Source organism: Merops nubicus, unplaced genomic scaffold (assembly GCF_000691845.1).
Source record: "Merops nubicus isolate BGI_N331 unplaced genomic scaffold, ASM69184v1 scaffold41980, whole genome shotgun sequence".
In the NCBI taxonomy this organism is placed as follows: domain Eukaryota; kingdom Metazoa; phylum Chordata; class Aves; order Coraciiformes; family Meropidae; genus Merops; species Merops nubicus.
Window position 1 is genome coordinate 34,401 of NW_008582954.1, and position 12,134 is coordinate 46,534.

General features: G+C 48.6%; 1 protein-coding gene across 1 annotated transcript in view; it reads left to right on the top strand.

The window, feature by feature from the left end:
- The window catches only part of FGFR3 (fibroblast growth factor receptor 3), a 41,984-nt gene extending 31,025 nt beyond the window's left edge, over positions 1 to 10,959 (top strand). Inside the window, exons 8-17 of the mRNA XM_008939202.1 lie at positions 2,638 to 2,825; positions 3,723 to 3,868; positions 3,960 to 4,081; positions 5,038 to 5,148; positions 5,305 to 5,495; positions 6,800 to 6,922; positions 8,543 to 8,613; positions 10,054 to 10,191; positions 10,595 to 10,700; positions 10,787 to 10,959. Of these exons, the coding sequence (XP_008937450.1) occupies positions 2,638 to 2,825; positions 3,723 to 3,868; positions 3,960 to 4,081; positions 5,038 to 5,148; positions 5,305 to 5,495; positions 6,800 to 6,922; positions 8,543 to 8,613; positions 10,054 to 10,191; positions 10,595 to 10,700; positions 10,787 to 10,951 (1,361 nt within the window). The 3' untranslated portion in view covers positions 10,952 to 10,959. The remainder of the gene's footprint in view (positions 1 to 2,637; positions 2,826 to 3,722; positions 3,869 to 3,959; positions 4,082 to 5,037; positions 5,149 to 5,304; positions 5,496 to 6,799; positions 6,923 to 8,542; positions 8,614 to 10,053; positions 10,192 to 10,594; positions 10,701 to 10,786) is intronic.
- The last annotated feature ends 1,175 nt before the right edge of the window (positions 10,960 to 12,134 follow it).

Sequence of the window (12,134 nt, forward strand, 5' to 3'; positions counted from 1 at the left end):
GGTGTCTTGATGTTTTGGTTCAGAAATGCCAAGTTCCTGCAGACCGCCCGTTGCTTGGAAGAGGAGATGTTTTCCAGGGAGGGCTCACCTTTGGGATTTGCCATGCTGGTGGTAAATCCACACAGCAGAAGACCTCTGTTGCATATTCACAGCTGACACTTTTTGGATGGCATCTCATTATTTAAATTATTTTTGCAGTAATGATACAAAATGTCCAGTATATATATATATTTTTTTTTAATCTAAATAACAAGATGTTCACGGCTTCTTTGTAAAATGCCAAAATTAGGATCTTTGTTTTCTTACACTGCCGGTGGGAGAAGGAAACCTCCCCATCAGATCCAGGGCACTAAATTGGACATGGACTGTGGATCATCTTATGGAGGAGCGTTCCTGTTTAGCCTCCTATCTTAACCTGAAATTAGATGCAGAAGTGGTTGGTGTGAGTACACCCTTCCGTGCCTGTAGCATTATTTCCACTTCACGGATGAAGAGGCCAAGATAGTCATCTCAAGCAGAAGGTTGAGGAGAGTCATCTGTAGGCAGAGCCCCTGAGTTGTGGTGCCCTGGGGCATTGCATGCTGCCTGCTCCAGCTGGGATCAATGAAGGCTGCAGTGGGTTTGAAACTTGAGGCCAAAGTGACCTCAATTTTGTGGTCCTTTCATGTGCAAAGCTCTCATTGACAATGAAGCCAGCAGAGGATATGCAACAGAGGGGTCTGCTCTCCAAAAGAGGGGAGTGAGGATGTGCTGTCCCTTCACCTGCCGTTTCTGCCTCCTGCTACAGGTTTGCTTACACACCATCCAGGAGAGCACCAGCAATATTTGTATTGAATCTCTTGAGTGCTGGGCCTTGCAGAGAGTGCAGGAACAGACCTGGAGTGTGTTCACTAGGCCCTTACTGAGAGGGCTCCAAAATCCTGTACACTCCACTTTGACTCTCCCAGTCATAGACCACATTTGGGTCCATCTCATAACACATCCATCTCGGGATGTGCTTAGGAACTGGAAACTTTGGCATTTCTAATCTTGACTTTATCTATACGGGTGATTCAGATGTAATTGCTTTTACTGGGGCTCAAGAAGGTCTCCTCCATGCCCAACCCTGCTGCTGGTGGGATCTGCTGGTCTTTTCTCTGTTTGCCAGCTCTATAATAGCTGATCTGATCCTGTTTCTGCTTCTGCCATCCACTGGATGAGAAATAATTTCCTTCGGTTAGAAGACTAATGCCTTTGTTATTTATAGAATTTCCTGATACTGTCTTATCCAACTGTTACTCTCGTTTTACAACGTATGAACTTACACCTCTTAAGCAAAGAATAAGCAGGAGAAAACCCACCAAAAAAACGTGAAATGGAACTTTATATTGAAGTCAAGACGCAGTGATGGACAGCTTCTGTGCAGCAGCAGGCCCCAAAGTGCTACCCACGGAGAGGCTGCAAGATACAGCCTGTGTGGGCAACCTCTCCTTGTAAAGCCCAGTCCATGCTGTGGGAGGAGGGATGTGGAGCAGAGGGTGAGATGGTGTGAGCCAGGGCAGCAGAGCTGCGGCACCGACCACCGTGCCTGATCCCCAGAGATCTGGTAACCCTTCCTTGCAGGAGGAGATGGCCGCTGGGCAGGACCCGGCCCTGCACAGCTGGCACACAGGCTGGTGCAGCCCCCAGTGTCACCCGACAGCCCTTCCCCTCTGTCCCCCTGGACACAACCACCAGAGATGTGACACGGAGCCTGCTGCTGCCAGGGGAGAGCTCCTGCTGCCTGCTGAAGACACTGCTTTGGGGCAGCGGTGATGGACACAAGCCATGAGCAAGCTAACCATGACTTCTTTATAAAGTTTCCTGCTGCTGACTGTTCCTCTGATGCCAGCATGCTTTTGGGGGACAGAAAACCAGTCCCACCATGGCCCCTTCCTCTAGTCTACATGCCTGTCCTGAAAGGAACAAGGGGAGAAACACAGCTGAGCTTTGCTGATCCAAAAAACATCTTGCTAGCAGGTAGCTACTGCTGATGGGCTCATGCCATCACTCTCCTGACTCAGCCACCTCTCTGGGCCAAACCTTCCAGCCTCTTCCCAGCAGAACCAAGTTTTCCTGAAATAATTATGCAGTTTGCTAGTGTGAGGCTTTTTCCCTGTGTGGTGCCTTACCCCTCGGTGCCCTTTGAGCCCCGTGGTCCCTCAGGGCAGGCACTGGACCAGTGGAAATCTTTGCTGGAGAAGCCAAATCAGCAAAGTGCAGCAAGCCCCAGTCCTGCAGGCTTTGCACATCCGAGGCATCCAGCTATGTGGTGTGGATGTGCAGGGAAAGCAAGATCTGGGTCAGAGGGACAGCACAGACACGTGAAGATGCCTTCAGCCTAGAGCAGTGGTTTTCAGCCTGTGGGCTGCAGGCTTCTAGAAGCCCCAGTGTTGTGCCAAAGGTGGAATAATTATCCCAAAAAGGCAAACAAAATTCATGTCCTAGCTACAGCCACAGGTGGAAAACCACTGGCCTAGGAGACTCCCCTCACTGGAGTCACTCGGGAAGTTGGCGTGGATGAACAAGTCCTCCCCAAATTCTTTGTGCTGTGTGTGTTGTCATTGCACGGAGACAGCTGCCCACCCTGTCCTGACTGTCATCTCTTGTCACCCGCAGCAGAGGAGCTGATGGAAATGGATGATTCAGGCTCAGTGTACGCTGGCATTCTCAGTTACGGCACTGGCTTTGTTCTCTTCATCCTGGTGCTGGTCATTGTGATTATCTGCAGGATGAAAATGCCAAACAAAAAAGCCATGAACACCCCCACTGTACAGAAAGTCTCCAAATTTCCACTCAAGAGACAGGTAACAGAAAGTAGATACAAGATTCCTATTCCCCACTATGGTTGTCCCTTCACCACCCCTATGCCCCCACCCTTGAAATTTTCTCCCTAGGTGAGAAGGTCTGCCTGAAAACATTGCCTAAGAGGGACATGAGTTGGCTGCAGCCTAGGAGTTTAACACCTATTGTCTGCTCATTTCTGTTCTAGTGGAGCAGTAGCTGGTGGCAGCTGACTCTGATTCATGAGCAGCTCCCAAGCAGCCACATTTCTGTCATCCATGTCCCAGAGGGGCTGGCAGTGCAGCTGTGGATGCCACAGAAGGGACATCTTGCAGGGGAACAGTTTAGTCCAGGCTCTTTGGTGGAGCAGGGATCTGGAGAGCAAGACCACTTAGCTGTGCTACTTTCTGCTTTCACAGAGATCTCTGATGAACCCAAACCAGTTCCAAATGGAGGTGATGGAAGGTCCTCTTTCTCCATACAGTTAGAGATGCTCTGCCACATGTAGTTGCAGAGGAGCAGGAGCAAAAGACACCATGTAAAATCACATAGTGATGGACACGGATTTGATGGCTTTTGGCTGCAAGCTCGTGGTGGGCATTTGAAGTGCCAGAACAGAAGTCACTCTGTAGCCTGTATGTGCTATGGAGATGCACATAGAGCAGATGAACAGGTTATACCTCCTGCCTGCTGAAGGACACTTGGCTGACCTGTCCTTTTCCACCAGCTAAAAACCTGACCACAAGTGCCTAGATTGGTGTATTTCTGCAAGGATGAGGAGGGGTGGGCTCCCATTGAGAAATTACCAGAAAGATGTCAGTGGGCAAAGACAGCTCAAACCCCTTCAGTGATCCGTCTCAGGAACCACGTTCCCTAGGAATACAGTTGGCAATAACACTTCATTTGCTCTACCCAAGCAGGTGTCGTTGGAGTCCAACTCTTCCATGAATTCCAACACCCCCCTGGTCCGGATCACGCGTCTCTCCTCCAGCGACGGGCCAATGCTGGCCAACGTCTCGGAGCTGGAACTGCCTCCGGATCCCAAGTGGGAATTGGCACGGTCTCGGTCAGTCAGCCCACGGGACGGGGTCCCTGTGCCTGCCAGAGGTGTCACCACTCCAGTACCCACTAACGTGCCTGCTTCTTCCTCTCTCCAGCCTGACCTTGGGGAAGCCTCTCGGCGAGGGATGTTTTGGCCAAGTGGTGATGGCAGAAGCAATTGGGATTGATAAGGACAAGCCAAACAAGGCCATCACAGTAGCTGTCAAGATGTTAAAAGGTAGGGGGTGTCCACGTAGGGCAGAACAGCTCATTGCACTGGGGTTTCCTCTCATGCAACAAGCTCAGATAGAGTTTGCAGAAATTTGGTTGACAAACTCCTTCTTGAAGAGTTTCTTCATAGAACAAACTTGATCCCAAACTCCTGAGAAGTTAAAAAGAATGCCAGGAGTGGGGGAGTCACTGAGCACCTCCAGATGAGTCTGTTTCCCATCCTTCTACTGCGCACAGTAACCACAGACAACACACAGACAAAGTCACCCTGAGGAGTTCAGCTGGAGCAAGCAGGGCAGATGGTCTAGCAGTGAGCAGCCTGAGGTTGAGGTTACATGGGGTGACATCTTTAAAAAAATTGATATTTATCAGAAAAGGATTCTTTTAAGTTATATTGCCTTCAATCCATTCTGAAGTTGTTTTTGGAAGCAGGAACGTTTCCATCTTTCCAAACCAAAGCATTCATTTGAAGAGTTTTTTTCCCCATTTCCTACTTATGTAGAAAAATTCTTCTACTTTTGTAGAAAAACTGCAGCTTTCCATGGAAAAAATACATTCCTTTCTGTAATCCCTCTCCCAGCTCTGACCTTCCACCTTCCTTATCTCTTTGCCCCTATAGATGAGGAAAGGAAACAGAAAAGCAAAAGGATCTCAAGGCACCAAATCTGACTTTGTTTCTGTAATACTTACCAGGATGAAACAGAAGATGAAAGGCTTTATTGATTTCCATGTGAACATTTGTCTCCATGTATTTGATTTTTAATCTTTTGTTTTTTGTGGTAGTAGGTTTTGGATTTGTTGTTATTATTATTATTCCCAAAGCAGAATGAAAACAAACACTGCCATACTTTGATTGCTATTTCCCCATCAAAGCTGCACACAGGTATGCAGCAGTTGTATTATCTACTTCCCAAAACAATTTCTTCCTAGCAACTCTTTGCTTTCCTCTCTTGCTTTCTCCAGATGATGCCACAGACAAGGACCTTTCTGACCTGGTTTCTGAGATGGAAATGATGAAAATGATTGGGAAACATAAAAACATTATTAACCTCCTCGGTGCCTGCACACAGGACGGTAGGTAGCAAAGCAGCCTGGTGCTCGCAGGGTTGTGGCAGGCTCAGGTTTGACTGTCCCTCTGTGTGATTACTGACTGGTTGCCCAAACTGTCCCAGCTGAGATTTCAGCGGTGAGCTGTTCCTCAGCTGGATGCTGATGGGCTCTTTTTTGTAGGACCGCTCTACGTGTTGGTGGAATACGCATCAAAGGGGAACTTGCGAGAATACCTCAGGGCACGTCGCCCACCTGGCATGGACTATTCTTTCGACACCTGCAAGCTGCCTGAGGAGCAGTTGACATTTAAAGATCTGGTTTCCTGTGCCTACCAGGTGGCCCGGGGCATGGAGTACTTGGCATCTCAGAAAGTGAGTTGAGAAACCTCATTTGGTAGATGTGTCGGTCAGACCCGTGTGTTCAAAGGCATTCAATGCTGTGTTTGTGTGTCGGACAACCTCAGGTAAAACAGTGCAGACTTCTCCCTTTAGAGATCAGATTTTTCAATATGAAGTATCTAGGGTTTTCTGGTGGAGGCTTCATCTGGATGCAGAAGTTCCCGTATGCTGGCTGGATCCAGGAACTGTGCAGCTGTACAGCCCTCACTGTCACCTGCAGGCCCATTAGCAGCCCCAGAATGCATGTAAAAGCACCAGCAACTCAGACATTGGTGCCTGTCCTCAGCAATTCAACCTCTAGCACTTGTAGATGTGTGATCCTGAGGCTCAGGCAGCAGTGGTCAGAAGGAGCACCATGCCAGGCTGTGACCTTCCACTGTGGTTACAATGATTAACCAGGTTAGGTGTCAACAGCCAGGAGCTACAGGCACCTCTGCCCCCCTTCTCCCTTCTGAGATTGGTAAAGATGCAGAACCCCAACAGAGAAGCTGAGATCTTGTGTGTAGCACATGTTTGTGGCTGTCACCAGCACATGTAGGCTCAGTGGGAAGAGAGATGGTGGTGGCTTTGGCTGGTTGCATGGCCATGCCCAGAGTGCTCCCTAGAGAGCACTTTACTGGCGCTGAGCCGGGTGCTTCATTTGCTTACATCTTATCCTGGGATTAATCCCGATCTGCTCTGACATCAGCAACTGGAGAATCAGGCTCTGGGTTCACAAAAGCCAGCGTGACCTGCTTTTCAGGCAGGGAGCTCTACGGCAAGAGCAAGTTCAGCTTCAGATGTCAGGTGTGTTCATCCCAAGACTGCATTTCAGGGTGGATGGTTTGTGGCAGCTTTAAATTCCCTTTCTGCACCATGCAGACCAGTTCAGCTTCTTTCTCAGTTAACAACTGTGAAGTATTTTGGATGTGTTCAGGATGTCTTAACGTGAGGATTTTTCTTCCTTCAAACACCAACCTGCACTCCTCTTCCTGGAGGAAGCAGGGCAGAAAGACAGCCCCACACCCAGCTGGCTTTTCATCTGGGCATCCCTTCTGGAGCGAGAAGCCGCGTGGCTGTGTCGGCACCGAGGCTGGTGATTAGGTGTTGCTAAGAGGTGGCTCCCGCCGAGCATGCATGACGGGGCAGTAGCACAGCGAGCGAGGAGCTGAGCAGTGCCCACAGCTTTATGAGCTCGGGAGTCAATGAAACGGCAGCTCATAAACCACGCGGTGCCGTTGGTTCCAGGCGTGAGCAGCTAACAAGCCCTTTTTTATTGACTTGCTCACCTTTCACAGTGCATTCATCGCGACTTGGCAGCCAGGAACGTGTTAGTCACTGAAGACAATGTGATGAAAATAGCTGATTTTGGCCTCGCTAGGGACGTTCACAACATTGACTATTACAAGAAAACCACCAACGTAAGTACAGAGCTGCCAAGCACATGCAGTTCTCCTGGCAGGGAACTCGGTCATTCCTGCAGCGATTAGCCCTTGTCTCACCCCTCCCTTTCTAGAGGGCCTTAGGAGGAAGAAACCTGCTGGTGGCCTCACCTAGTGAGGGACCATAGAGATGGTGGTCCCAGGAGTCCATCCACCATCTGTTTTCTTCCTGACAGATACTGTTGCTACTAGCAGCTGGTTGTGAGGTCTTCTCTGCCCTGGGGGCTTTAGACTAAGAGAAACAGTTTTTACCAAAGGGGAGTGGAGCCCTTTCCAGTCTGCTCCACTGCTGTTGATAAGGGTTCCAAGGAGCCAACTGCTCTCCCACCAGAGCCCTTGACAGAGGAATGTCACTTTTTGTATACCAGGACCTACCTGGCGTTTGCGCATTTCTCTTTCTTTTTTACAACTGAGCTCCTTGACTCTACTGCCAAGGGTGAGAAGATGGTCCCAGACAAGGGCTGAGTCCTGGAGTTGTTTGTTTTCTGTAGAAATGGATTTATGAATGAAGGTCTGGAGGGAAGACTCGTGTCTTGGTTCAGAGCCCTGCAGCAGATGTTGAGCTCTGAGGAAAAGCCACAACTACAGCAGAGTGTGGAGATGGCAGTGGAAAAGGTTGAGGACATTGCAGAACCTGAGGGCCTTGCAGCTGCAAGGAGTCTAAATGTCCAGGCAGTCCTACAAAGCCCACCATGCCCATACTGATCCTTTCCAATATCGCATCAGAAACCATTCTTAATTGGCAGGCTTTCTCAATCATAAATTAATAAAATTTCATGGGGGTTTTAATCATAGATCAGATGGATTTTCTGTGTTTGAGCTGTGAGGAATGTGTTGGACAGCTGAGAGCATAATCCCATTTGTGCATCCTGCCTATGTCCCATCTCTAGTTGTCTCTCTTAGCGAGAGGATGGGTCAGAAGAGGACAGAGTTCCCCCATAGGCAAATGATGCCTCAGACATGAAACAGTCCTTTCTGACTTTCCAGGGGCCAAGCAAAGCCCCAAAGAATTATGATTAATCTGGTCTTTCTCATCTCACACCTCTCACATGTGACAGCCCATGTTTATGACCCTTATGTAGAATGTTCACCTGGAAATCTGGGATCAGGTCTCCTCCTTCAGTCTCCAACAGGATGAGGATATGTTTCTTGAAGGATCTGGCCCTTTCCTTCACCCGTGGGAGTTTTCCTTCAAGTTCAACCTAAGCCGGGTTTGGACTTGGAATTAAACTGCTTCTTCCAGCCAACAAGACAGAAAGTGTTGTCCCATGCTCTGCTGCAGAGCTCACTGCATTTCTGAGCAATAGATGCTGTTCCCATGCAAAGATTTAGATGCTCTGATACGTTAAACCTGCCTTGGCAGTGAAATACAGCCCTCTACAGAGAGCATTTACTGCAAAGATTGTCAGCAAAGATCCAGGGATCAAACGCTCTAATCTGTTTATATGTGGCCACTGCTGCTTTGCCCAGTGAGCAGGAAGGCAGATGTGGTTGTTAATGAAAATGTTTCAAACTGGATTAGAAAAGAAGATTCAGATGGTGCCGTTGTGGCTGGGGGAATATGCTGATGGGATGTTCCCATTGTCTTCCTAATTACAGGGTCGGCTGCCTGTGAAATGGATGGCTCCAGAAGCCTTGTTTGACCGGGTCTACACTCACCAGAGCGATGTGTAAGCATACCCCATACCCACAATTTTTTAAAAAATAAAATGACAGGGAAACCAACACCTGTAGTGTCTTAAAGACAAACATGCTGCTACGCATGAGCTGGGCTCGTTCGTTGCTGGGGCGCCTGGGGATGCAGAACCAAAGGAATCTTTTCCAAGCTGCAGCTTTGCACACGTGGTTTTATTTTACCATTATCTAGTTGCTTTCATCTGAGGATCTCTAGTGAGCTGCTGAAAAATTATTGGAGGGCAGTCAGGTATGTCTTGTCCAGTTTATAGATGAGGTGGTTCATCCTGCAGTCAAAAAAATATGTGCAAAAAGAACTCCTTTCTGAAAAAAATCACCCTCGGCTTCCTCCACGTTTTGCCCCAGACTGTTACGTTTCAGTTGAGTACATGGGAAGAGCTTGAAATATTCTCTCTGCTGTTAGAGTTGATCAGAGAATATTCAACAAATAAATTCTCAGGTTAATTTAATTTATTTGCCCTGACTTTTCTGAATCCTGTCCTGTCCGTTTTGGTGCCTCTGGGTTGTGAGCAAACAGCAGAGGCCATATTACACGTCAGTCTGTAGCCCATCTGAACTTTGCAAGGGCTGAAGTAGCTCAGCATGCACACCAACACCAGCTTTTTTATTTCAGTATTTGGTTGATAATGGCATTTTTACAGTAATTCAGCAGCCAGCCTGCCTGCTCCTCGGGGCTCGCCGCTTGCAGTTGGATAAATGAATCTTTTCTATTTCTGTATTTTTCACATACTTTGGCTTTTATTGATCTTAAATCATAGTTTCCATGCTTAGGTAATGCTGCAGCAGGCATGACAGATAAATCAAAGCTAGAGAATGGGGAGCGAGAGTGCATGAAAGTGAAACAGAGACAGATAATCCCTGTTTTCAAAAAGAAAATGAAGAAGGCAAAAGATATTTTTGAAAAAGAGGACTTTCAACCAGAGCACAGCTGCAGGACTGGAGTGTGTAACATTAGTGCTCTGCTGATTTTTGTTGGGGTATTTTTCTCCCATCTTGGCCAGTGAAATGAGTGTTGTAACAAGCAAGTTTTGGTATCAGCTTGCACAATTAGTGGCCTGTGGTTCCAAGCCTGCAATTCAGTGAAGCTGTGCATGAATAATTTGATTTGTTCCATTCAGTGGAGCTGGTGGAAGACCTAACAAAGAGCTGGGGGTGATAGATGGGCTGTCACCTATCTGATTAAATGCTCATTTCAATTTCAGACTTGGTGCCTGGGATTTCTTTGCTATTGAGTTGGATCAGCAGAGATCTCCAAGTAACTAGTAAAAATGGCCTAGGCAATTAGTCATGCTATTGATGACTTTGTTAGCTATGCATGGCTGAACAGAAATAAAGCCAAGCGGGCGGGGAGGGGACATGGGGGGGCTTGGAAAAAAAACCTCATTGAATTTTAAAGATCTTTCTTTGGTTTCCAGCTGGTCTTTTGGAGTGCTACTATGGGAGATCTTCACTTTGGGAGGGTCTCCATACCCGGGAATTCCCGTTGAGGAACTCTTCAAACTCTTGAAGGAAGGCCATCGGATGGACAAACCCGCAAACTGCACCCATGATTTGTGAGTGTGTGCGGGGGGTGCCCTCCTTGCCCTGCTCCCCCTTTCCTCTGTGGCCAAACACCACCCCAGGCCGTGGTTTGAGTTGCTGGGGCGTCCCCACTGTGAGATGTGAGGCCATCTCCAGGTAGGAAGAGCCTGCCCTGGCTCAGCGGGTGGCTGCTGGGGGTGTAGCTCTGGTGTGTCAGCTTTAAGACAGGTCCTCCTCCTGCTCTGAGAGCGCAGACACACAGGACACCATCAGTGACGTGGCCCCACAGAACCCTCCCTGCAGCTGGCCATGTGCCAAGGCCACCACGGCTGAAGTTGCGTTTGCCATAGCTCTTCTCTCAGGCAGTTTGGGGCGGGTGGGCAGGGGGTGGGTGCTGCTTAGCCCCACCGTGGGTGACGGTCCCTTCTCCTGCAGGTACATGATCATGCGGGAGTGCTGGCACGCTGTCCCCTCACAGCGGCCCACCTTCAAGCAGCTGGTGGAAGACCTGGACAGGGTCCTCACCGTGACGTCCACCGATGTGAGTGTGGTGGGGTGGGTGCGGGGAGGGGTCGGTTGGTCCCCGGCAGGTGGCATGTGGCGTTGATGGGTCTGTCGCCCTGGCAGGAGTACCTGGACCTCTCGGTGCCCTTCGAGCAGTACTCGCCAGCCGGCCAGGACACTCACAGCACCTGCTCCTCAGGGGACGACTCGGTCTTTGCACATGACCTGCTGCCCGATGAGCCCTGCCTGCCCAAGCACCCCCCCTGCAACGGCGTCATCCGGACGTGAGGATCCCCCGGACGGACGGATGGATGGATGGATGGACAGGCAGCGTGCCCATGGAGGTGTGGATGTAGGGCGCCGAGGATGAAACCATAGTGAAGGATCTTCCAGTGGAACTGCGTGGTGGTGCCCAGAGATTTGTGTTGTTGTTGAGCTGTTCAGGGTGAAAAAAGAAAAAAGCCCACAACTTTATTTTTGGTTGGTTTTCTTGTTGGGTTTTTTTCCCGTTTGCTGTACAAAAAGTCAAGAAGCACTGTTCGGCCTGAAGGAACTAATCTCTTGCCAAGATGATCTATCATATATGATTTTTTAAAAAATTTTTATTTTTTGTTTTCAGTGTTTTTTGTTTTTTTTTTTTTAATGTTTTACTAAGCAGAATGTTGAACCTGGGGGGCACTGACCTCCCAGCCTCCGCGCCTGCGTTCGAGTGCCAGAGTAGCCGTTCTGTGCCTGCAATACGAAGAAGAGAAAAACAAAAAAAATCTTCCTTTTTTTAAAAAAAGAACACAAACAGAAAAAAAAATGTAAAGAATGTAGAAATTCTTTGCTTATGCAATCTGTACATGAACCTTTTTGGTGGAGCTGAAAAGCCACGTTGCCTGCAGGGATTCATATATATTTATAAAAATATCTATATTTTTGTTGTCGTCGTTTTTATAGCTTCATGATCATACTACCCAGCTACATAGAAGGAATCCTTTTTGGAAGAAGAAAAAAAAAAAAGTAAAATGCAAATCATCATGGAGGAAGGAAAAAATAAAAAGTAAGAAAAAGAAGTGGTCAAATCATCTGAAGTGGCAGCGCTTTGGCCACTGGCCCTTGCCCTGGGCTGGGAGTGATGAGACTGTGCCAGGGTGGGAGCAGACCCTGGGCACCAGCAGAGACCCAGCAGTGGCCTTGGGGTTCCCTGGGGAGGAGAGCATCCCCCATCCGAGAGCAGCAGGGAACCTGGCTCCTGGGTGCCCACATGGCATCTCAAACCACATCTCAACCTTTGGGAACAGCTGTTTTTTGGGGAAAAAGAAATAAATCTCGTTTTTCGGGGTTTGCATATTTTTGCTTGCCAAGGGTGAGTGGGAGGTGAGCAGCTCCTCCACCCACCCCTCGATGCCAGCAGTGTGGCTCCATCTATGTGCAGTGACTAGGAGAAAGAAGTTACGGGTACCTGTAGGCAAGAGCCTTTAACTTA